Source organism: Mastomys coucha, unplaced genomic scaffold (genome assembly GCF_008632895.1).
Source record: "Mastomys coucha isolate ucsf_1 unplaced genomic scaffold, UCSF_Mcou_1 pScaffold23, whole genome shotgun sequence".
NCBI classification, from domain to species: domain Eukaryota; kingdom Metazoa; phylum Chordata; class Mammalia; order Rodentia; family Muridae; genus Mastomys; species Mastomys coucha.
The window spans coordinates 21,061,764-21,087,675 of NW_022196906.1; the positions used below are offsets into that span (position 1 = coordinate 21,061,764).

The window sequence follows — 25,912 nt, forward strand, 5'->3', positions numbered from 1 at the left end:
TGTCAGAGATGAGACAGTGTTAAGAAGGAAAGACCACAGAATCTGGTGGACCATGGGCACAATGCCTCCAAAGCCATAGGGCTTCATTTAATTAGAGACATCATTAAAACAAATGTTCTTTTAAAATACAGCCATTGAAAAGACAACACATTAAGAAACATGTAAACACTGCAGCTTCTTAATTACAAGTTGCACTGCTTGGTTTAGTACCTATGCACTCCAGGTTTGGGAACCTTAAAGGATGGGGATGGGAGCTTCCCCATACTTTCACAGTTGGCAGAGAAAACGGGTGGGGGTGGGGTGAGACAGAGGCAGAGAAAACAAGACTTGGCTTGTGCACAGCTCCTGAGAGAAACAGCATATTCTACCTTCTAGTTCTCCCAGAAGAAAGGCTTATAATATTAGCAAAGTTGGAAAATGATTTTGTGTTGTCAGCTGGGAGGCAGAAAAATTGACAAATGCTTTTTAATAAGATATTAAAAGGAGGCACAGCAGATTCTAATCTCATACCCTGAAAAAGGCAAGAGTAAAGAGCCCACCTTCCTCATATGCTAGGGCCCAGCCTTGATAGCCAAGGACAGCTGGATGGGTGAACCTGTTCCCATGGGGATTGTATGTCACACCTAAACCTGGGGTCGGGCATGGAAACTTTCCTTTCCTTAGCTCTGCTACCCCCAGTCATTCCAAGAGTCTCTCATCCATCAGCCCCGCCCTGTCAAAGCCAGAGATTGCAAGAGTCCCATTTTCTACACAAACTGAAAGATGACACAGGAACAAATCCTTTACTTTCCAAATTACAAAGAACACAGACCAGCGAATACTATACTTGTTGAACACAAGGTCCACTTGACTTTCGCAGACACGGGAGGGTAGCCAACAGGAGATGGTAATTCTAGTCATTTCCAGACAAGGTAGAAAAGATAGTCAACCCCTTTTCTACTTGCAGGCCAAGCATGGAGCAGGAGAAAGAACTGCCTCTTCTCTAGTATAACAACATCCACCAGAGTTTTCCTATTTTGTTTTTAAATTCAAAACAAAACAAAATAGTGGTCCTAAACTTGAGTCAGTGAATTGGTGAAGACATGTTATTTGGCAAGCAGAATTATTCTGGTCACAGTAGCAGAGCCCTGTGCAGAGGCCCCTCCTCCCTTAATTTGTAGATAGTGGGATGAAAGGGTTTGGATGGGAGTAAGAACAAAATTTGTACATGCCTGAAACCAAGCCCAGTTACAGAAATCAAGCAGAAGACAAGGAGTAACAACAGATTGCTTTAGGGAGGTAAATGGATCCCAACCTCTTCTAGGGATCTAGGCTAAAGGAAATAGACCCTCTGCTTAGGGCTTGTTGGATAACTTAAAATAATCCCCTAGAACAATCCAGACGTTGGGTTGCCAAGTGGAGTCATGTGGTGAAGGCAGATGTTTGCCTTGCCTAATGTTTCCTCTGCAGGAGACCTAGCTCAGCCCCTTGCCTCCATGTGTGACACGGCACCAGGGCTTCTCTGTGTCCGTCTCTCACAAGTGAGAGGACTGTCAGACACAGACCCTTCCTTAAGCTTCTGTTCCTGTGTAGTTCCTGATGAGCTAGAGAAGATGGAGAAGAGAAGGGTCTGGTCCTAGTAGTAAGAGGCCAGAGGTGACTGGAGAAACTTCAGAGCACCACGTCCCGGACACCCAGAGAAGTACCTTCCTGATCTTGAGTCTTCTTCCAACTTAGTTGAGACAGGCCCAACCGCTTCTGCCACTACCTCAGAACAGTCGAAAGGAGTATAAGACATGACTACCCAGAGCCCTGCTGGCAGGTAAATGCCAGGGACATACTCAGCTTCTGTATCAGGAAGTCCAGAGAACCTGGAGCCAAGGATGTGTGCTCTCAACTCTGCTTGAGACAGCCTTGACGCACAGCTCATTACCAAGGAAGAGACTTTCTTCCAGAATGTTTCCTCTTCTTATCCTACCTAGGCTGCAGAATCGCAGGGATACTGCTGCCCAACCCAAGCCCCTTAGGTTCTTCAGAGAAAAGAAGTTAAGTAAAAAACATGATTTGTTTCCAAGGTTGCAAGTAACGGCCAGTTGAACCTCACACCATCCTCCCCCTCCCCCGGTTGGCTGGTACTTGATAGATGGGGGTTCTGTGGTGGATGCCCAGCAACTTCTTGGCCCCAGGGGCCTACTGTCTGCTGTTGTTGTCAGACAGCTGGCCAGGGGTCCGCACCTCACCCAGGGAGGTTGTGCCCTCGAAGCGCTGTGAGGCAATGGCTGCCTGGTGGGACATGCTCTTCCGTACGATGTCACCCTTCCGCCACAACACCACTTCCTACAGAGTTAGAAGAAGGGGCAATATTGTACTTGAGAGAGGCTCGGGGATGTTTTTCTCAGGGCTTCCCACCTTGGTCCTAGGGACTCTCCAGGAATAGCCTTTGCTCATCTCTCACCAAAGCACTGGCTGCTAATACTCATGTCCCTGTGTGAGCCACAAGAGTGGGAGTCAGGCCTTAGAAAGCAGATCCTGGGTATCAACTGGGAATTTGCACTCCTGCTAGAGGAGCCGAGGCAGTCCCATATTTCTATCTCTTGGCAAAATAATGAGAACAAAGGCTTGACTATTTTCTTTTAGCATTTTGCTTTAAGTATAAAGATGGCCCTGTGTGGGAATGGTGGCCTTTCTGTGTTGTGCCCAAGGGGACCCAGGGTCCTGGAGGAGGTACCCACCTGCTGCTTGAAGTAGCGCCGTTCCTCCTCATCTATCAGCACCAAGTTGAGGTAATAGCGCACAGAGAACTTCTTATTTATGTCCCGCATGGTGGGTGTGAGCTCATACCCTGCCAGGAAGAGCCTGATGGGGATGGACTCACCTGTAAGGGGTGAGGCAAAGATGAAGGCAAGGGACACGAGAGGCACCGTCATCATACAACACCCATTCTGGCCATAGCAGGTCAGAATTCAGCTGAGCAAGGCAAGGAACACGAAGCAAAAGACTTCTGCCCTTTGAGATGTCACACCTTGCTTCTCAGTAGTTTCCTGAAGTAAATACGGTTATCCAGCTCCATTCCAGTGTGTAGTTTCTGAACACACACTCCCACTGCAGAAAGCAGTGGAAAATGCAGAACAGCACAGAGAAACCATTCCGCACCAAGGTGCAATGTGCCTTGTTTGAAGTGGGGTTGGGGGATAGAAGGCTTGTTTATTTAAAACATGATCTTTATGTAGTTCTGCCTGGTTTTGAACTCACAACAATCCCCCCTGCCTCAGCCTTCCAAGTGCTGGAATTAGAGGTATGACCCAATAAGTCAGTTAAGTTACTGGGTTTCTTTTTCTTTAAAAACTTTTTCTTTTAAAGATGTTTTTTATTGACGTGTATATGAGTAAGTACATGTATGCTCAGGCATCTGAGGCAGCCAGAAGAAAGGTGGAGTTATTCTGACAGAGCTGCCTGATTTGAGTGCTGGGACCCAAGCAAGCTCATATTTCTACAAAAGCAGTAAGTGTTCCTAACCACTGAGCTATCTCTCCAACAGGTATCCTTCCCTTGGAACTAGTCAATTTATGGCCCTGAATGCATCTCCACTCCAGTAGTGATCTGCAGTAGAGTGGCCTAGAAAACAGAAAACTCATCCTGTACCCTGTTCTCCAGTTGCCAGTTTACTTCCTGAATGCATCTGTAGCTTTCACTTGGAAACCAGAGAAATCTAGGGACATATTTTAAAGGTCCTATCACAGTCTAATAAGAGGAACAAAATGAGGGCAGCAATTCTACTGAGAAAGGCCATAAGCTAAATATAATCGAACCTTTAATTATCTGCTCTTCTGTGCCCCATTTCATTTGTACAGCAGAAATGATAGTCAGTTCTACTTGCACAACTGGTCAAAATGGAACATCAGAGTTAAGACAGCTAGGTTGCAACATTCTCAAGGGTCCAATAGAGTAAACACTTAAGAATCTGTTGTCTCTAGTGCTATGTGCTATGAACTGCCCAATGTGACATCTTCCTTGTGGAACACCCATTGGAATGTAGTACCACGCACTTCAAAGGGAAATGAGACCACCTTCATCTCAGTTGCTACAAAGCCAATACCAAATGTAAATGGTTGCTATTTGCTCCTTCCCAGGAGTCATCCAGATTCCCAACAGCAGCGAGCTTTCAAGCCTACTCATCCTAGGGACCTGTGGTGCTCAAGGAGGACCACTTCCTGGGGTTCTTGGTGTTGTCTGAAGCTCTTGTAGCATGGGCAAGCAATCTAGCAGTGCACTCTCATGACAGAGAAATGGGTTCCTAGAGTGAATCCTTTTACTGTAGCCAGAACTAAGCAATGAAAATGACTAGGGTGCATGGACCTTTTACCCTCAGCCACAAAACATGTCCAAATGACAAGAGGAAAAGAGCAATTCAATATTCAAATAAATCTTATAACAGTTTTCAATTTTTGTTTTGATATGTAGGGTCTCATGCAGTCTAAGTAGGCCTTAAACTCTCTAGCCAAGGATAAGTTTGAACTCCTGATCCTCCTGCCTCCACCTACCAAGGTGAGATAACAGGCATGTGCAGGCTGGCCAACTGAGATGAAATCTTAAGTATATATAAAAGGTCAGTGTGGGGCTGCTGGAGCTATAGACGGGAGAGGAAGCCGAAGTTCCACTGACTCAACTTTTCCCTTCCCTTCCAGTTTGAGTGCTGGGAACTCCCATGCACTCCACACCAACCTGGGCTACACAGTAAGACCTTGTCTCAAAAAAATAAACAGATAAAATAAAAAAGATATTTTACTTCAAAATTTGAGCCCTTCCCCAATGCTGAGACTGGGCATGCAGCCTGGGAACAAAGTGACAGTGGCCCTGGGCCAGGAGGCTCACCTCGGACCGGTGCCCCATCCATGATCTCATACTTCGCTATTGTGTCGTTCTCATGGTACACATTGGGACCCGTGCCTGTTGTCTCCCGTTTGATGATGTCTATCTCCATGTGCTTGATCTTGATTCTCACCAGCAGGAAGTATATCTTCCCTACAATGACATCTTTCAAGTGGTATCTGAAGAAGAGAAGGTACAGGAAGGAAGATGGTGGCGTAGTGGCTAGCTACTTTGTGTTTCAGCATGGAGCACACTATCTGGGATGCCCCTGTTGGTGAGAGGGGCAATGGAAGTGTATGATCAACCTCACTATTGGAATAGTTTCCTGATATAGCCTTATTGGAATCTGTGTGACTTTCCTCTTCCACATCCAGCTCAAAAGAGATACATTTTATTTCAACAACTAATATTTGTTTATCTTCTCTGTCTCCACAGGCTACCCCTTTTGTTTTGTTTTGTTTTCCCAAGACAGGGTTTCTCTGTTCAACAGGGTTCTCCTGGATGGCAGAGTACTCACTTCGTAGACCAGGCTGGTCTCCAACCTGTCTCTGCCTCCTGAGTACTGGGATTAAAGGTGTACACTACCTTACCCAACTGTACCGTTAGTATTTTTCTAATGTATGTATTTTTCTAAGGTATTAGGCCAGTCTGACAAGTACAGGAATTAAGTCTCTTCCTTCTACTTTACTCTCCATAAAATGCCTTCAGGGAACTAGGCCTTAACAGTTCCTAGCAAATAGTTTGCTTCAGGCTAGACAGCCCAGGCAGAAGCAGAAGGACAAAACAAGTGAATCTCCCTCTGCAGGGTTGCCTGCTCTCTGGGCTCTGCTAGCACGGCTTATGCTTCTTAGCTACTAGCAATTTAGCCATATTGCATAACCCTTTCTAAGTCTTTCTCTGTGAGCTAGCAAATGGTGCTGGTAGTCTGTGTATACACAGCCCTGTATCAGGGGTGCCCGAAAGACAGCCCACTCTTCAAACCCAAAGCTAGGACTCAGCATGAGATCCCTAGCAGGGACTTCAGAATTGGGCCTTTTTGTCTTGGCAAGTGGGAAAAAAGAAGTTGGAAGACTCAGTCATTCAAATGAATGAGAGAGAGTTCAAATAGGCAATTCCTAGTTTCCAGACTTTTGTTACCCACTGTTCCCAACACTGCTGCATACAGTTCATGGGGGCCACTGTAATAAGGAGGTAATGGAAGACTGAGAAGATGGTGTCTAACGTGTGGTTGATGGCCCACCCGGGAAGGCCCACAGGAAATTCCACAGGCTATGAGTAGGTGATTCCACAAGTGCAGACACTGCAGTGGGCCACAAGCAGCCTTACCTGGGGATATTTATAGACCATGCATGGATGTTAAGGTTTTCTATACTCTTATAAATGAAGTGTTCACTTACTATAAAGAAACCTTACACAGAACACACCCATATGAGAAACATATTTCTTGTTCCCTTATGGTACAGCCTGTTCTACACAGAGAGGGGAAGACTAGGAGTATCTATCCCTGCCTGCGTGTAACTGACTGTAAAACACCCTTTTTTCAGAAAACTGCTGACTAGTGGCTGCTTCAGGTTTTTACAGCTAGCACTGCTGCTAGGGGCCACCTTCATCAGAGGGTTAGGGTTAACAAACAGGACCAAGCTGAGTAAGAAGACTGCAAGGGAGGCTGGGGCTCCTTCCTAGCACTTAATCCCTAACCAAACAGGTGAGCCAGACCAAGCAGGACTGGCTCTAGGTCATAATGGTCACTTTATGGGGGCCTCACTAGGTTCCAAGTCAGGGAAGATAGAAACATGTCACTTTGTTTCACAATTCTTTTTGGAGACAAGTTATGCTCTTGGTTTAAAAACTGTCCCAGTCAGACATGGTAGTGCATGTCTGTAATCCTAGCACTTTTGAGGTAGGAACAGGATCACAAATTTGAGGCCAGCCTGGTCTGTGGAGTTGAGTCTTTGTCTTGCTCCTAAGCCCTTAGTAGGTGAGCTGGCTCTCCTTACTGCCTAGTGTTTGGTTGGTGGCTCACCTGGGAAGGCCACTGTAACAAAGAGGGGAATGGAAGACTAAGAAGGTGATGCCTCCAGTTTTGGATTATCTCCAAATACTTTCAGGAACAGATTATATTCAAAAGGAAGATGGAAGGCTGCCAGGAAATTCTGTACCTTACAAACAATTAAATATTTTGATGTTCTAATGGTAAACACAAATTAAAACACAGCTTTCCAACTTGCCAGGTAAAAGTTATTTTAAGACCTTTATAAATGTGCATCAGGTATTCTGTACTGTTGGTTCAGGAAGGATGCAGGCCATTGCCAGTGCATGGTTTCCTCGCTTTAATTTCTAAGGCAGGCAGAAAAAAATGAAAGTAGCATTGTGTTCCATGGTTGTTCTCAGCCATGGAAGGAGCTTTACCTAGCATCTAAAACAACCTAAAAGCTACTTTAGCTTGACTTTGATGGGCATCTATGTTTATAGATGTGATCATAAATAATTTAATATACTGACCTATGAAGTTTCTATTTCTTGGTCAATCTATCTCTAACTAGCCTAACAGCTAGTGTACTATTTTTGTGGTCTCCCCTACCAGCATGTTATCATGAGGCTGTCAGTAGACACTTAAGATCTCTCTTAACCTCCATAAGTAACTATCACACAAGCTTGGGTCTCAGGATACTTACTTGGATTTGTTATACTCAAATTCAATGTGCAGGCAGTCCTCAATCCCAACTTCCATCTTGATGGATGAGTTCAGCTCGGGGTATGTGCTAAGTGTGTGAACTACAATGTCCATCTCTTTGACAACATCATTGAGGCGGCGGCTGATGGTGGCTCGAAGGAAATAGCTGTAAGAGGTAGAGTCATCCTACATGAATACTTCTAGTCTCTAGATGCTGCAGAAATGACACCAAAGTAGCCCACCTCAGAGAGCCCTACAGGAAGTAACGTTTAACCCTTTGAGAATTTATGGGCCTTCTTCGTAGAAAAAAATTATATATATGCCTAGACTTCTGCAATTACAATCTTAGGCAGATCAAAGCTTTCCTTCAAAATCCTTTTGGGAGCTCATGACTATAAACTAAGACTGGTCTTAATAAAAGTGATTTGTTTACTTTTGCTCCAACAGCATGGTTTTTATGTCCCCTACCACTATGTGCCATCTATGTGGAGGGTTTGTCTATTATCTAACTCCTGGCTATTTAGGCACAGAGATCTAGCCCATACACTTACATGCCTCTCCACTAAACAATATCTGATCAATACAAGTGAGGAATAGGAAATGGAGAAATCAAGCCACATATTCACTTCAGTAGTCTTTCTTCATTTAGCCTCTGCTAGGCATGGGAAAAGTATAATAAAAATCACAAGGGGAGCTGTGGTAGTTTGAATATGCTTGGCCCATAGAAAGAGACACTATTAGGAGATGTGGCCTTGTTGGAGGAAGTACATCACTATGTGGGTGAGCTTTGAAGCTCCACCCAGTGCCAAAGCCTCTGCTTCTGGCTTCCTTTGGATGAAAATGTAGAACTCTCGGCTTTTCCAAAGCCCTGCTAGCCTGGACACTGCCATGCTTCCTACCATGATGATAATGAACTGAACCTCTGAACCTGTTAGCCAGCCCCAATTAAATGTTGTCATTTATAAGAGTTGCTTTGGTCATGGTGTCTCTTCACAGCAATGGAAACCCTAAGTAAGCTTACAGCTAACAGAAGCTCACAATCTGGAGGGAGATAAACAAACAAAAAAGTCAAGACAGGGAAAGAGTAATTCAAAAACTATGATTCAGGTTTATGAATATAAAAGTGACTTCAAGAAAAAAAAATCTACATGTAGTATAAAAGTGACTTCAAGAAAAAAAATCTACATGTAACACAACAAAATAGCAAAGAAATGTCTGATTTCACCAAAGAAGGCAGCTTCAGGGTTGGACACAGGTTTGAAAGAAGATATGTAAGTGGCCCCTAAAGGTTTAACAGCCAGTCAGTACTGTCTTCTGCAGCATCCCAGTCCCTGGGTATAAACTATGCAGACACCCTTGAGAGTGGACGACTCCCCGGAGTTATAATTTCTTCTAGTCATCCTCTGATAATCCAAGTGCCTGTTAAGCATTATTGGAAACCTAACAAAGACGTGCTAGTGAGCCACATCAACTACACATGCAGGCTGCCAGCTCTGTGGGCACTGACTGCTTCCAGGCAGTCCTTTTTATTTACCTCAGTGACTTCTGTCAAAAACAACACAAGCAAGATGTCAAGTCTGTGCATATGCGACTCCACACTGAGCTACAACTTTGAGACCTCTGCTTGTTTGCTTATTTGTTTATTTATTTATTTTGGAGGAGTCACCCTATTGTTTCCCTTTCTTCCTACCATACCTTTCTACATAAAAAAACACTAAGGCAAATAACTGGGGTAGAGGGTGGAACTTAACACGCATGGTGGCTTGCCCTTCTCTGCAGTTCCCTCTGCCTTGCTAAAAACCCTTCGATACATTCCTAAAACTAGCCACCAAGGCCTACTCCCTCATTTGGCTACTTCCTCCTCCTGAGGCTGACCACTAAGGTTCACATATCAAAGTATTAAAGTCCAGCACTCAAAAGCTCCCTTTGGCTGTCCTATTTAACATGCCTAAATAAAATTAAACACCTCATCCTTACATGGGTTTGTTTCCTCTTGTACCTTTATGAATTGCCATTTGCCTATGGGCCACTTCTGTCTCTTCTCTATCCAAATACCCCTGACCCTCTCCCTGTTCCCTTTGCCCTCTTCCTCCTCCTCTGTCTCTTATTCCCTGTCCCTTGACCCTCTGAGGCAAATGAATCTCCTTTGTGCTAAGAACTTGGTCTTGGGTGTGGGTGTGGGGGGTCACTGATTACTCTAGTGACAGACACCTGTAATCCCAGCACTCAGGAGGTTGAGGCAGGGGGACTGAGAGTTTGAGGTCATCCTACAGTACATAACAAGAGCTTGTGTTGAGATTTTTTTTTTTAAAGCAATTCCCATAGCCAAGCTAAGTGAGTGCTAGATAATGCTCACTGGTACTTCTTCCAGAGTGATAGAATGAATCACTGTCTTTAGTAGAAATCTGGTACAAATATTTCAAAGAGTCTATAAACACCTCAAATGGGTGGAGGGAAACTAGGAGAAAGAAAGGGGAATGTTAGTCTCACTGCAGTCCTCACCATCCGAGACCCAGGCTGACAGATGCTGAAGACAAGTTGAGCTTGTGAGGTCAAGACTCGGGGTCAGGTGATCAGATGACAGGAGAGTCTGCTGTATCCTGGCCACACAGCTATGAGTCTAGTGCTGCTGTGCGTTCTAATACAAGAGGCCCAGGCATCGCTCTCTTCCCTCAGTTTCCCAGACTGTAGTAGTAAAAATAATCTCAGGTGTTCCTAGGCACATTAGCTTTTTGGTTTTGGACCCCTAGAATGGGTCCCGGATGGTGTATTGCTAGGCAAATGTACACTAAGACAAACGCTCAGCCCTGTGTCCAATTTTTAAAGACTCTCTTATACTGTGTAACATTTTTTAAAGACTCTGTTATACTGTGTAACATTTTTTTTAAAGACTCTGTTATACTGTGTAACATTTTTTAAAGACTTCTGTTATGCATGCAAACATTGTTTTCTTATTTCTTCCAAAAGATGGAGAAGACAGATCTAGAATTAGAATCCTAAACTTACGTCTTTTCCAAACACTTTAAGTTACAGAGTCCAAAATGACATTGATGTTCTGTGGGAGAGCTAGACAGGAAGGAGTCAATACCTCTACAACCAAGCTGGGATATCTGCCTGCAGCTGCCTCACAGATGAAAGCCAATTCCTCAGTTTTCAAAAAATTTTAAGAAATGGTTGTCAAAAATATCTATTACTTAAATTATATAAACTTACAACTAGACAACTTACCTAGGAAATGAAGGCAATATATTCTAAAATCACTTTGTTTCATCATCATTTCCCTACAGTCTGTGAGACCCTTGGTCTTGAGGGACTCCGTGTGATGGTAATGGTAAAGGTCAGGTGGCTGTATTCAGGTTTGAGGATGGCCGTGGGCAGTACAGTGAGCAGGCTCTCCCCTACGGGAGCCCAGTGGTAACATGGACTAGCACACTACAGCTGGCCATACTCTTCCTTCTCAGTTGCCACACAGAGACCTTTAAAAGCCACAAAGCTTCAGACCCTGCCCCAGAGAGACAGGATCAGGGCCACAGCAGAAACAGCAGAGACACTTACCGTAGCTTCACATTCTGTCCTGTGTAGGATTCATACGGCTTTTCCACATGAGTGAACTCAAAGTCGAAGGCTTGCGATTGGGTGATCTCTCCTGGCCGAGCCAGGTCCTTCACCAAAGACACAAACTCATGGTGGTTCCCACGGTCATAGTAGAGTTCTAGAGGAACAACAAAACCTTTTACATGAACCTACATGAACCTAGAGAGGGCACTGCAGGCAGGAGGCACTGTTCTCTTCTGAAGGCCTCAAACCAGACTTGTTTTAGGGTCTCTTCTTTTTCCAGCTGACACCAGCTCCCCCAATGGCTTCCCCATACATATGCCTTTCCAAAGATGCCTTCCTTTTTTTGTTTGTTTGAGACAAAGTCTTACTATGTTACCTGGGTTGGCTGCTCATTCTTGGACATAAGAATTTGCCAGCCCCACTCTCAAATAACTAAATAGTAGGTGTGTACCAACATGCCCAGCTAACTCTTCTGCTTCTCATATGGAGAATCCATGATACAGAGAAAGCCCGAACAATGGAGAGAAAATTCACTGGTTAATGGCACCTGTCACTCTTGCAAGGGTCTGGGTTCATTTCTCAGCACTCACATGGTTGCACACAGCCATCTATAACTAGACTTCCAGGCGTTCACTGTACTTGTCGGAACTCTACAGGCACCAGGCATGGATGTGGTGCACATACATACATGCAGGCAAAATACTCATATATGTTAAATAAAGAAACCTTAAAAATAAATAAATAAATAAAAGCCAATGTGATGCTTCAGGCTGTTGCTCCTGTTAACAATCCACTAACTATACACCAATAAAAGATAAGAAAATTCTGAGATAAACAGACTCAGTGAGCAGCTTTTCAACATGTATCAAAAGAATCAACATAAAAAACAGAGCACCTTGCTAACATTCCTGACTTCTGCAGGATACGCATGGTTACTTCATTACATCATCTTTACAATAATCCTGCAAGATAAGTAGATCAGGCCTTATAATCCCACAGTGTAGTTTGGCCCAGAATTCACTGTGTAGCAAAGGCTAGCCTCAAACTCAAAGCAATCCTTCTGGTTCATCTTCTGGAACTATGACATGAGTCCTTGCCCAGCTGGTATTTCTTCATGATAAGCTCATGTTATCACCAGACCTACATTATTTTATGTCTTTCTGTATTCTACAACTAAGAATTTTTATTATATATAATAAAATATTATATATATACATATATAACATACAGTATATATAATATATATTATGTGTGTATATATGTGTATATATAACAATATATACAAGAATTAAGTTAATATATACATGGTCTGTTTTTCTACTTTGAATTGAAGGCCCTTTAAAGATGAAGCCCATAGCTCCAGCTCGCTGAACCCTAGATGGAAGCGCTGAAGTCTGCCTCTAATGATACATAGCTACATGCTAGCTCAAGTGTCCTCCCTCAAATATCCTTGAGTTCAAGCACTGTTCTAGGTAGGCTATACCCCACAGGAGGGAGATGAACTGGGACAATGGAGTACCTGCTTGAAAGACAAGTTCACTGTCTTTCAGGCCTGGTCCTCATTCTCAGCATCTCTGGGGCATCATAATTTCTCTCTTTCTCAGAGGTGACTTAGCTGCTTAGAGCAGTGTACTTGCTCTGGGTCCAACTCCAACAGTATAAGATCTAAAGCCTTCATTGGGATCAAAACCTTATTGGGCTCAAGTAACCAGACAGTCTGACTTTTTAGAGCCACTGCAGTCTTCAACCCTGTCCTGCTGGGAAGAGCACCTCCTGACAGAGAGAAACAATCTCAACTGTTAATCTTAACCTGACTGCAAAATTCCCACAATGCTCCATGCTCATCCCGTGGGAGCTTTTCCATAGCTTGGGGGCACTTGGAACCAGAGTGGGCTGTTGGAAGATTTACTCAACTTGAGCTGAGGGTACTACTACTTAGTGGTTGAGTACTTGTCTGTCATGCATGATGTGGCCCTATGTTTAACACCAGCATTAGGGAGAGGAAGGAGAAGGAGACAGAAAGACAGACAGTCAGAAAGAAAGGCAGACAGAAAGATAGACATACCAAAACTAAACAAAAGAGAAAACAAAACTCAAAAAGCATTTATCCAATTCATGAATATGTTAAAAGTGTAGATAATTCCACTCTAGTGATGCTATTTCCATACAAATTTACAGTGTATCCTGTGGTTAGTATATATGGCTTATTTCCTACCTAGTTATATTTTGATCAGTGTTTTTTGTTTGTTTGGTTGGTTTAGTTTGGTGTGCTTTTTGATACAGTGTCTCTCTGTAGCAAAACCTGTCCTGGAACTTGTCCTGGAACAAGACCAGGCTGGCCTTGAACTCACAGAGCTCCATCTGCCACTGCCTTGCATGCTAGGTATGAAAAGCATGTGCCACCATGGCCGGCCATCAGCCTTTTATTACAAATAATCTACTTCCCTTTCTAAAGACGAAGTGCTATCAGCAGTGGGTTGCATGATAGTAAGTGATAATCCACAAGTCCACTGAAGGGAGATGACAGTTCCAAATTCTGCAGGAGAAAGTAAATAGCCTAGTGACTAACTATGCTCTTAGTAAAGTTAGAACATGCAGAACAGTACAGGGCAGGACTCATGTGAGAACTGAACTCCTAACTTGGGAACCCTGTACCTCAGCTCCCTGGCATTGGATTTGGTCCAGTAAATTCATATAAGAAGCACATTTCCATAAACTTCCCATGGAAAAACTGCAGCATCAAGGGGAAAATAGAAAGAGAAGGAAGGAAACAGACAAAGGTGACAATCATACAGCCCAAAGGCAACATGAGAAATAAGAAACAGAGATGGTTCAGAATATGCTCAGACTGCAGTATTTGAGGATCCTAGCAACAGCAGAAGTCCCCAGCCTGGTCCCAGCCTGGCCCAGCAGGGGGCTTGGGTAGAAGACTTTTTTCTGTAAAGCATCCCATTCTCTCCAGTGCTTTTCTTCCTGTAACACATCAGCATCATTGCCTACAAGAAATTCCATGACAGAACACTGTGGTCTGAGGAAAGCAAGAATGACCTTTTGTTGTTTTATTTTCTTAAGATGGGTCTTGCTACATAGCCCAGACTAGCTTCAAATTGGGTCATTCTCCTGGTTCATTCTTTCTATTGCTAGGAATACAGGTATATGCCATCACATCTAGCTTGGAATGGCCTTTTTGATTTGTAATGTTATAAGCAGCTTGGAATGTATCTGCAAACACTGTGGCAGAATGTAGCTTTACACTGCTATCTGCCAGAAGGGTTGGTTTCATCTTGAATAAATTAAGGCAGAAAATCCAAGTATTCTAGCAAGAGCCTTATGCCCTAAAGAGACTCTCCCATCCCAAAGCAGCAGCTAGAGTTATCCCAAGCACCACAGCCCTTCAGGCAGAGGGAGAAACTCTATCCCTCACTACATTCTTTTTATTTCTTTCAAGTAAGTTCTGTCATTAGTTTTCCTCTTCACTCAAAAAGAGGAAGTAATTTTTGCATTCAGGATGTTTTCATGGTAATACCTGCCACCAACGGCCAAGAAGGGATTTGCCCCTGTAGGAGGAAATTGGGCCAACTTGACATTATAGGCCAAGCCTTTCAAACATCCTGGGACCTGCTACTAGGCTACTGCCACGTATAGTCTAAATTTCGTGTTAGGCTTGGGAAGATACAAAGCAGCAAAAGCCACATTTTCATCTTACTTTCCAAACCTCTGCAGATTATGTGATCCAGAGTCCTGCTTGCCATAGCTCCATCCAGCTCCTGCCCCTGGCAGACCCAAAGGAACAATGCACCCTCTGGGTTGTGCATGCGCAGTTCTGTTCTGTGCAAATCAAAGCCCTGCTGACAACTTAATAAGTCTGCCAGAATCAATCCAGATAACCTCTGCATGCTTTTTCATTTGGTATTTGAAGAGTAAATGAGCTAAAATAAAAGTCTCTGGAGTTTCTTTTCTTTTCTTTCTTTTTTTTTTTTTAAAGGACAGGCTTACTGGTATTGATGAGTTCATTAAACACTTTCTAAAAATTATCTATTTGGCTCTGGGGTATAAGGATATTTGTATCTGCCTATCTCTGCAAGGTTGACCTTCTAATTATATTTGGTTCGTCTAACCCCATTAGCCTTCAAGGTTTCCAAGTCTGGCTTACACCTTTTACCAGTGTTTCTCAAAGGATTTCAGCAGGGAAATGGCCTCCTCTAGAACTGTGCAGTAGTGCCCTCACTGCTCCTTGTATATTCCTTATCTTCCCAATCCCACCAGCACCTGGAAGACTTCCCTCACCATACATTTACTGGCATTGTTCCAATGGAGACTATGCTACCAGGAGAAGAGTGCTAGGTACAGAGAGGACAACAAAGCAGCTGAAAAACAGGATCACTAAAACAAGGATCTATGCTAGGCAGTGGTGGTGCACGCCTTTAATCCCAGCACTTGGGAGGCAAAGGCAGGAAGATTTCTGAGTTTGAGGCCAGCCTGGTCTACAGAGTGAGTTCCAGGACAGCCAGGGCTACACAGAGAAACCCTGTCTTGAAAAACCAAAACAAACAAACAAACAAACAAAAAAAACAAAGCAAACAAAACAAAACAAAAAAAAAGCCCAAGGATCTACATTAAGAGCTAGGAACTGATTACTTGCTTAAAACAATATTCAAACTGTAAGGCTGCTACAAAGGTTGCTGCAGGACTCAGTGTGCCACAGGTCTGACAACCCCTCTTTTCAACAGAAGAGGTGATCTCAATTTGAAATAGGAATATGATGAAGAAAAAAAAAAGTAAGTTGATATCAGATGTATTGCTCACATCCAAGATCCCTTAAGAAGATGCTGTTGCAATAGATGCATGATGGTCAAATGCCATCTTAAGTTCTGAGACTGACAGAATGCCTAGCTAGTTCATTACTGCCTCCCCAGGAAACTTAGCTGCTTGATCTAGACTGTTGCTTTGTTTCGTTGAAGAACTTGCCTGGCATAACTGTGGCTTCTTAGTTTGTTCCTGAATTCTAAAGAAGATGAAAAAAGAAAAGAAAATCCAGAAAGTAATTTCTATAAAATCTTAGATCTGAACCAAGATTATCCAGGTGACAAATGATTAATTAGCACTTTCTCTGTGCTAGCCACTGAGACTAGAGATTAACCACTGGAATAATGATGGAATAGAGCTAGCCACTGAGACTAGAGAGAGGTTAACCACTGGACTAGTGATGGAAGGGAGGCAGTCTCTGGCCTTTCGGGTAAGAAGATAAGACAACTGAAAAAATAAATAAATAAACACAACAATAATGAAGTCACAACCTGCTTGAAAAGAGGTAACCTTGGAACTTAGAAGAACAGGAGAGGAAGCGATTAGCAGACTTTTAAAGAAAGAGTACAAATTGGGTAGGCCATACTTTTCAGAAGAAAGAAAAAGTTAAAATACAAGGGGAAAGACACCAAAACTTTAAAAGGGATAGAGGTTTGTTGGCTTGTTTGTTTGGCAGTACTGGGGTTTGAAACCAGTGCTTCATGCAGAAAAGGATTTTTATTATTTACTTCATTAAAAAAAAGAAAGATTTATAGCTGGGTGGTGGTGGTGCATACCTTTATTCCCAGCACTAGGAAGGCAGAGGCAAGTGGTAGATCTCTGTGAGTTCCAGGCTAGCCAGATCTACAAACTGAGTTCCAGGATAATCAGTGCTATACAGAAAAACCCTGTCTTAAAAAAAAAAAAAAAAGATTTATTCATTTATGTACTTAGATGTTTTGTCTACATGTATGTCTCTGTAGCAGAAGAGAGTGTTGGATTCCATGGGACTAAAGGTATAGACTGTTGTAAGCTGCCATGTGGGTGCTGGGAATTAAACTCAAGACCTCTGGAAGAACAGTCAGTGCTTTCAACTAGTGAGTCACTTCTCCAGTCCCTTATTTAGTTCATTTTTTAAAGATAAGGTCTCACTATGTAGCCCAGGCTGGCCTGGAACTCATGATCCTCCTGCTTCAGTCTTCCAAGAGGTGGGCTGCAGGCTGGGCTGGAACTCATGATCCTCCTGCTTCAGTCTTCAAAGAGGTGGGCTGACAAGTGTGCACCACCGGGCCTGACTAGAAGAAGATATCTGAAGAAGCTATCATCAGTGAAGAAGTTATAGAGAGACAAGTCTGGAAAGGCAGGCTGGGACAAGTTCCAGAAAGGAAATAAATATACTCCCTCTAAGGAGCTGGTAAAAAGCAAACAAACAAAACAGCTTTTAAGGGATTGACAACATGAGAATTGCCTCTTGGAAGTTCATCCTTCCAAGATTGCAGAAGATTATGAGAAGGATATGGAAGAGAGTGTCAGAGCAGGTTATAGAGTTTAAGACAAGGGATAATAGCTCCAACTCCTCCAAAACCCAAACAAACAAACATACAACCTGTTTTATCAGGTTGATGGTAAGTAACTCTCTTGGCTGCAGCTACAGTTACCCATATAACCTGACCTTCTAACATGACAGAAGTTCCACCTACTTGATACATAGTCAAAGAATGCAATCAAGGAGAAAACCACAGAACCACAACTTCAACAAAGTTACCCACTGGCCTCGCTCTGGTGCCTTGAAGTCACTTCGTAATAACTGTCTTAGATGTATGACATAATATGTCATGCCCTGATTCTTTGGGGAAGTCACAAAGATAATAAAGAAACATGAAACTCATGCAAAGTACTTTGTGCAAATAAGCTGGTATATCCTTAATAGCAATCAATTTTAGGAACAGAAAGAGTGGTAGGGAAAGTGGGAAGAGATATACCAAACATACCTAGAAAGGCTTTTCCTTTATTGCTGTGTAGCCAGACTGACTTTGAACTCCAGATCTTCCTGGCTTACTTAACCTTTGAAGTCCTGACATTGTAAGTATATGCCATCATGTCTGCTTAGGAAATTCTTTCTGATGTCTTCTCCTTGATGAAGAAATCTCAAGCCCAAACAATAAATATACTGCTTATAATTCTGTTTTGCTCTATTACTATTCTGTCACGTAACCATGGATAATGAATGTGAAAGAACTTGAAGTATACACTTTAAGCACCACACGCACTGCTAGCTGTGTGAAAGCTTCATGTGGCAGAAGTAAACGCTTTAAAGCAAGTAGCTGAAAAGATGTTCTCTGTAAAAGTCCACATGGCAAGCTAACTGAGAAGAATATATGAAGCCTAGGGTGGGGCCTGAATCAGTGGCTGTAATTCAGTTTGTGAAATGAAAGTATCACTATATTGACAACTCTTACCTCTATAAAGGAACCCTCTATCTGAGACATGAAACACAGCCCCCCAATATCTCATAATAACCAGGTGATTTCAATATACTTGATTTACAGCTAACAAAGCTGAGTCCCCATGAGGTCAGAGTGCCAAGGTCCCAGGGAAAATTATCCAAGAAGCAATAAAAGGTTTCAAGAAAAGTCAGTGAAGTTATTACAATCTTGGAATGAAAGGGTTAGGGAAGAAAGCAGGTGGGGCAAATGCAGCAAATAGCCTCTTTGGCTTCCTTGTCTTTAAATAGAAAGAGACCTGGACATGCTTTCCTTCTAGAATGGCTCATTTCATATTGCCTGAATAAAGCAGGGAGGTTTTTGAGTTATTTACCATCAGGGAATTGATGGTATAGACAAAGACTAAAATACTGGTATTACAGAACAAAAGAACTGATGTAGTAACTTTAAAACTTCTACTTAAAATACCAATTCTCAGTAGGCAAGTACTGACTATTTCATATATTATGCTTAACATAAAGTGCTTTGGATTTATATAATCTGACCTGTGACTCTTTACTAGGAGTGACTTTATCCTCCATGGGGACACACAGCAGTACCTCAAGGCATTATTGTGTGAAGAGGAGGAGATGCCCTGGTCTCTAGTTCAGGAAAGACTGACAATACAGCTAACAGCCTGTAACAATAGTGATCTGGCTCCAAATATCAACTGACAGTGCTCCTGTCCTGCCAGCCAGCCAGAAACAGGAGAGAAACCAGTGTGAAATTCACCCTTCACTTTCTTTTCTGCTACAGCAACAGCTCTTTCACATCCTGGCTTTAAAAAAACCAAACAGTTCCTTTATGATCACCTAGTCTTCAGCTAGAGTTCATATTTTAAATACCAGAGGGAAGATGTTTAAGGCCAAACAGTGGGTTGCAAAATTCTAGCTACCAGGACTCCTTTTCCCAGGATTCCTCCTACATCTGTAAATGGGAGCAAACAGATGATATGCTCAACTCTTAGCATGTGAATTTAGCAAGCTTTCCCAAGGAAGTTGCTAAAATCAGTGTCCATAAGTGCAGTGTGGGGTTCAGGGTAGGGATTTTCTGACTGGTGTTCATCATCCACTGGGCATAATCTACTGGTGACTTCATAATACAAATATTTTATTTTAGAAGTACGAAAGCACTTTGATAACACAGAAGACTCCAAATACTTAGAATCAGTGACAACCCAGTCATAATGGGAAGCCCCCCAAATTTTTGTGGAGTTTTGAAACAGGGTCTCACTATATGAACCAGGCCAGCCTTCAACTGCCTGTTTCTGCCTCCCACGTGCTGCAATTTAAGGCATGTGCCACCAAACTCACCTGGCTCCCCAAATATTTTGTTTTACTACCTTCCCTTGTCTTGTTCTATTAAAATTAACAATATTTTAAGACGACTATTGAGCACTGCAAATTTTTGATCATTTAATTATAGTCTTTGCAGCATCACTTCTTTGACTTTAAGGAGAAAATTAGACAACTAAATACTAGAATTGTAATAAAGAAGTTTGAGAAATAGAGGCAGTCAGAAAGAGGCAGGTTAAAGGTATTCAAAACATGCACATGAAATGTAGTACACAATGGAGGTGAGATAGACGGAATTTATGAGCCCTGTATACCACACTATATTTTAAAGGGGGAGGAGGGATGATGGATAGGTGGGTGGGGTCACTGCTTAACTTTGGATTGGATCTGACAGCTCTAGCTGTCAAACCCACCTGCAGGATATTGTCTACCTCACTATGAAATCCCGGGTACTAGAAGCAAAGCTGGAAGCATACTGCAGAGACAATGGGGATACCCAGGCTCCAGGTGAGCATTCCACCACACAGCAGAGGGCTCCCTACCCTATCTAGGCTGTCCCCACCTCCTCAGCAGCACGCTGTCACTTTTGGCACGGAAGAAGGTAATGAATGCATGGGAGAGTCGCCCACGGGCGGGACTCGTGGGTGAATCTCAGGCTTTAGATTGCAGTTGAAAAGAACCTGTCGCAGGCCTCGCAGCTGGGCACTGAAAATCTCTGCTCCCAGTCTGTCCCACACTCGATTTCAGGGGCGGGCTGACGTCCCGGGCTTGGGAAGATCCCAGGGGATAGACTCACCGATCTGCCCAATGAACTCGATCTTGATGCCCTGGTGCTCTAGTCGCTTGTTGGGGTTCTTCAGAGATAGGCTCACCTTCCCCGAGACGGTTTCCCCGTCGTAGAAGAGGAAATATTTCTCCTTCTTCCCGTCCTCAGTCTTGTGCTCCGCTCGCTTCCTACTCTCCGCATCATTCAGCAAGATTTCCACCTCCACGCTCTGCCCGAAGCCGAAGAAGCTCATCTCCCCGCCTAGCCGTGCCGGTGTCGGCACAGACTGCTCCCTCCCTCCAAGGCGCGGGCTGCCTTCGGAGAAGGCAGGCCGGAGGGCCGGCTGCGGGAACGCGCTGGACGCCGCACCGCAGCCCCGCTCCTCTGAGCTGGGCGGTGGGCGATCGCCGACGGCCTGCGCCCCTGGGGAGAGGCAGGGCGGAGGAAGGCTGTCGGCTGCGGGTTGCGGCGCCCAGAGCAGCGATGCACCGAGAGGCTAGACACAGTACCTCCCCAGATCCTGGTGGAGCAGCGACTAGGGCCCCGGGCAGAAGGCGCCAAGCACGCGGGTCTCGTCGCCCACCGGGTGGGGTCCAGCGCCCAGCCGCACACCCTGAACTGCCTAGACTCCCGCGGCGCAACGCACCGAAGTGCTACGGCAGCGCCGTGGGGGTGGGGAAGGGGCAGGAGAATTCCGGCCCGGATGCGAAGAAGATGCCACGCGCACGCGCACGTCTTCCCCCTCCCCTCCCCTCCAGGCCGTCAAGGGGTGCGCTCGTCTGCGCATGTGCAGTGCCAAAGGGCGCCTTGTCTCTCATAGTTAACATGGCGGCTCTGGCCTCTTTCCAGTAGAACCCGGGCCCAGATGTTCCGTAAAGTCCTAGCACTGCAGGTGCGTCCTTGTAATATTTTGGTTGCATTTTTCTTGCTTCTTAGCCTGATAAACGCCAGGCTACTGTTCACATTCGAATACGGACGTATGCGTGCTGTCTGACGGGATGATGTACCTTTCACATGCACGCTCAGTGAGTGTCACCGGCACGGGCAAAGGTGACTGCTGTTACAGGAAGTATGCTGTCTCCACTGGCCTCTAGGTTCCCTGTCGTGTAAGAAAGATAAGACCGTAAGAAAAACACTAGTGATGTCCTGACCCCAACATTAACTAGAATGCCAAGGAAAAAATCTCCAGCAGGCTTGTTTAGCTTCCTGTCTTTGCCCCGCCCATTTGTACTCACGCAGTGGACGCCCCAGACCATTGGCTTTCGTTACGAACGCGGCTCCGCGCGGTGATTGGTCAATTGTAAATTCCGAGCGTTGTGACTGGTTCGCCGAAACGTCTCTGGGCGCGCGCGGGAGCGGCTGCGAGCTGGTACGTCCACGGTCAGGATGGCGCTGCTGGATCTTGGAAGAGACCTGCAGCCTTGGTGTCCGCTGGATCTCAGCCTCGGTGAGGAAACGAAGACGCGAGTTCTGGCTTGGGGGCTTGGGGGCTTTGCTCCGCCTAACGTATCTAAGCTTTGCGGCCCGGTGCGGGTAGGGGTGGAGGAAGGGGAAGCCCTGGTCTCAGCGTTGACCGTGAGCCCCAGGATTGTGGCAATCCGCCCGGGAGGTTGGGGGTAGGGGGATGGCCAGCCAAACGTACGGTGGTATCTGAGTCCAGACGAGTATATTGGTAAAAAGAGAACTAAACTGTTGTAGCATGCAGGAGGTCGAGGCTGGAGGATGGCCATGAGTTCAAGACCATCCTGGGCTATACAGATGAGTTCCAGCCAGTTTGGGAGTGTCATCATCATCATAATAATCATAACTACCACAGCAACCTGAAAGGCTAATAGTTGGCCTTTAATAGTGCTAGTGCATCTGTTTTCTCCATCTGTCACCTTTGTTCTACCTAGTCTTGCAGGACTTCCTAAGTCTATTTATTTCCTACGTGGTTTTAAACAGACAATCTCAATGTTCAGATTGATTTTTTTTTCTTAAAACTTGGGATCATAAATTCAACTAGATGGTTCTCTTGAAGACTTCATTAGATGTCCGAATGAAATCAAGATTCCCAAAGCCAACTAGTTGAACCAGTTAAATCACGAACTTGAGGGAGGGTTTTCCCTTTCATGCCTACTGCCCCATCTTGTCCTTACAACCAGGCTCCAGGCCCAAGTCCTCATTGTCATGGAAGGCAATTTCGGGATAATCCCTAACTGCTTTCTGATGCTGTCACTGTCTCCTGTACACCCTGCATTGCCTCTTTTGAAGGTACAAATTTGCATGTGTCTGCTCTTTGGGCCTTTCCTGCTTGTCTTCTAAATAGATGACCAGTCCATTGGCCTACCATATAAGAGGAGGTGTGGGAGTCCTTTCTCCAAGCATCACATGACCTTTACCATCTTGACATCAGAACAGTTGTGATTGTCCACAGGAGACCCCTAGTAGATGTTCCAGACACTCTCCTTTGCCTTTCCCAGCTGCCTGTGGTCCTGGGGAAGAGGGGTGTGCTAAGGTATACAGGAGATAAGGTAGCAGTGTAGTGTTGTAGCATTCCTTTGTGCAGCTGTAGGGCTTTTAAGTAATGTATTACTAGTGTATCGAGTTATCACAGGCAGAGCAGAGACAGGAAGAAAGATGCTTTTTCACCTGTGATGCCTATAGTGAGCATTTCTGCAAGTCCAGAGAGAGGCACAGAGTCTTCAGTTTTCTGAGAGTTGAGTCCCGTTCTGCTTCTGGCTTTACACCTGACTGAACCGCATTCCCAGCCTCCCTCATTGGGCCTTTTTTCAGATCACTTGCATGTCTTTGGAAGGAATACTGTGCAAAGCCACATGGGCTACTGAAACTTCAATTGACAAAAGGTGATGGGCAGATTGTGGTCTACAGAGACCTACAGATTTCAGAGTGTAATATGATGCTGAGAACCATGAGGTGAAGGGGAGGCCTCTCGTCTCTCATTCTGTCTTTATACTCATATTTGACTTTCTCTTAAACATCCTCCTAAATGGTGTGAACTTATAAGGAATATTAATTTGAAGATACATTCGGCTGATAAATTGAGATATCCACATTTGCATCTGGTCCTAGTTTTTGATGGGGTGAGGAAATTAGATGAGGAAAACAGTTGATCTTAAGACTGGGAAGCCTAATGAGGAGTGCTCTGGAAGGCTGTTCTGCTGTCCCTTTGATTCACATTCTTTTCATTAGTGTTGTGTGCTGGGGAGCCTCTGAGTATTGCTGTATGAGCCTGCTTTGGCTCTTTTAGTGTAAATGTTTTGGGGAAGTGATATTTCTGTTTAGACATGAGATTATTGTCCAAGGGCCCAGTAAAATCCCATATGTTTTGTTTGGGTTTGTTAACTTGTTTATGAGACTTTCACAAAGAAGTGGCCAAAGCTCTTGGCGATGCATGTGTCTTTTCTGAGTGGAATTTACAAGAAAACTTGATCCTACGTTCCTTCAAGAGCTATTCCCTGAAGCTATTACACCTAATAGCTAATGTTTCTTTTTGATGTTTTTAGATTTGTTTTTACTTTGCATGAATAAATGTTTTGTTTGCATGTATGTCTATGCCCTCAGAGGCTAGAGGAGGGTGCTGGAGCTAGAGTTACAGATGAGACTAGAGTTACAGATGGTTTCCTTAATCTTTATGACACCTTTATGACTGTAGTTAAAATGTGAATAGTGATTATTTTTAATTGCTCCAGAGTATTTACTCGTTTTACTTCATTTTCTCCTAAGAATGGGTGAACACAGTATGGGACCTGGACTTCACAGAGATTGAGCCTTTGGACCCCAGCATTGTAGGAGAGATCCTAGAGACTGGAAAAGATGCATTTACCAAGCTCTATGGAAGCCTCTTTCCCTTTGCAACTGACGAAAGTGGATCGTTAGAGGTAAAAAGATAAATGAACAAGTCAAGTGACCCATTTTTACCATGTTACAGAGTCATCATAGTTTAAGTTAGAAATCGTTTTCTCAGGTAAGAGTAATGCAGAGACTACTTCGCTCATGGGACAGTCCTGGTAGCTTTGCCTTTTGTTTTCAAGATGTGACCACTTTTTTACAGTAGCAGTTTAAAGGGTGAAGCAAAAAAGGAAGAAAGCCAGACAAACCAAGGGAAAAGGCTCTGGAAAGTAAAATAACAATTCAGGCCTGCCTTGGCTTTAAGGAAGCTTGTATTAGACTGAAAAGTAGTTACACAGGGCTTAATACCCTGTTCTATCTGGTGTGCTGTGGGTATTAGACATGTTGGAGGACAATTTAATTTTGGTTCTCAAATGCTTTCCACGTCTTTTCTTTGAGTACTAACCACTAGGTCCCTCGATAGCTTGAATTCCTTCAGGGATCTTGCCTGTCTCTGCTATTTCACATGGATTCTGAGACTCCAAAGAAAGCATGAGATCGACATGATTTGTGAAGCAAGTCCTATGTCTGCTGAGGCATCTCTCCAGCTTTCATGAGCTTATTAACATTGAGATCATGAACTTCTTGTTAAAAAGAAGCAAGTCAGCTAGACATGTGGCTCATGTCTTTAGTCCTTGCATTCAGGAGGCAGAGACAGGCAGATCTCTGATTTTGAGGTTAGCCTGGTCTAACAGTGAGTTCCAAGACAGCCAGGGCTACATAGTGATACCCTGTCTCAAACAAAACAAAGTAAAACAAAGAAACGCCAAATAAATAATAAATAAATAAGAAGCAGTCATAGTAGCACACACCTGTAATTACAGTACTTGGGAGGAGGCAGGGGATTGTAAAAAATCAAAGGGACCAGCAAGAGGGCTGGCTGCTCAGTGCTCGGTAGGTAAAGATGCTTGCTACCATGCCTAATAAACTGAGTTTGATTCTCAGGACCCATACAGTAGAAACAACCAACTCCTGCCGTTGTCCTTTGACTTCTACATATGTGTTGTGATAAATTCACAAGTGTTGCCGGGCAGTGGTGGCGCACGCCTTTAATCTCAGTACTTGGGAGGCAGAGGTAGGCGGATTTCTGAGTTCGAGGCCAGCCTGGTCTACAGAGTGAGTTCCAGGACAGCCAGGGCTATACAGAGAAACCCTGTCTCGAAAAACCAAAAAAAAAAAAAAAAAAAAAAAAAAAAAAAAAAAATTCACAAGTGTTCTCACACAAACACACAATAAGCAAATAAATAATTGCAATTTAACAAAGTTACTATTAGGGAGAAAAAGCAAAACCCAAAAGACTAAGAAAAAGAATAAAGTCTTCATTCAGGCTAAATTCGATAGTACACACCTCTAATCCCAATGTTTGGGAGGCAGAGGCAGGAGGATCACTGAGTTGCAATTATAGCCAAACAGAACTAATCAAGAGTAAGTCATCGAATTAAACATCCTTTTAGAGTAATATGTGTTTCACTGAATACTGTAGAAACTAGGTTTGGGGTTGAGACACAGTAGGAATATGTAAGGACTGTTGAGAATTATGACTGTTATGATTGGCATTCAGACTTTTTAAACCATGGGAGACATAGGGCAGTAAGTTAGACTGAGAACAGAC

At 43.9% G+C, this 25,912-nt stretch overlaps 2 protein-coding genes across 3 annotated transcripts in view; one reads left to right on the plus strand and one right to left on the minus strand.

Annotated features, from left to right (window-relative positions):
- Positions 1-43: 43 nt before the first annotated feature.
- Vps26b (VPS26, retromer complex component B) lies at positions 44-21,131 on the minus strand. The gene is made up of 6 exons (XM_031345386.1): positions 20,440-21,131; positions 11,078-11,234; positions 7,524-7,688; positions 4,852-5,027; positions 2,712-2,854; positions 44-2,316 (listed from the first exon to the last, which is right to left on the minus strand). The coding sequence occupies exons 1-6, from the start codon at positions 20,660-20,662 to the stop codon at positions 2,170-2,172; spliced, it is 1,011 nt and encodes a 336-aa protein (XP_031201246.1). The 5' UTR covers positions 20,663-21,131; the 3' UTR covers positions 44-2,169.
- Positions 21,132-21,205: 74 nt separating this feature from the next.
- Ncapd3 (non-SMC condensin II complex subunit D3) overlaps positions 21,206-25,912 on the plus strand; it is a 63,475-nt gene continuing 58,768 nt past the window's right edge. The window contains exons 1-3 of one of the 2 annotated variants that reach the window (XM_031345381.1): positions 21,206-21,301; positions 21,649-21,856; positions 24,136-24,290. In XM_031345381.1, coding sequence (XP_031201241.1) covers positions 21,796-21,856; positions 24,136-24,290 — 216 coding nt within the window. In that variant the 5' untranslated portion in view covers positions 21,206-21,301; positions 21,649-21,795. Of the gene's footprint in view, positions 21,302-21,648; positions 21,857-24,135; positions 24,291-25,912 lie in introns of those variants that run through there. The other variant, XM_031345382.1, reaches the window with a different exon arrangement.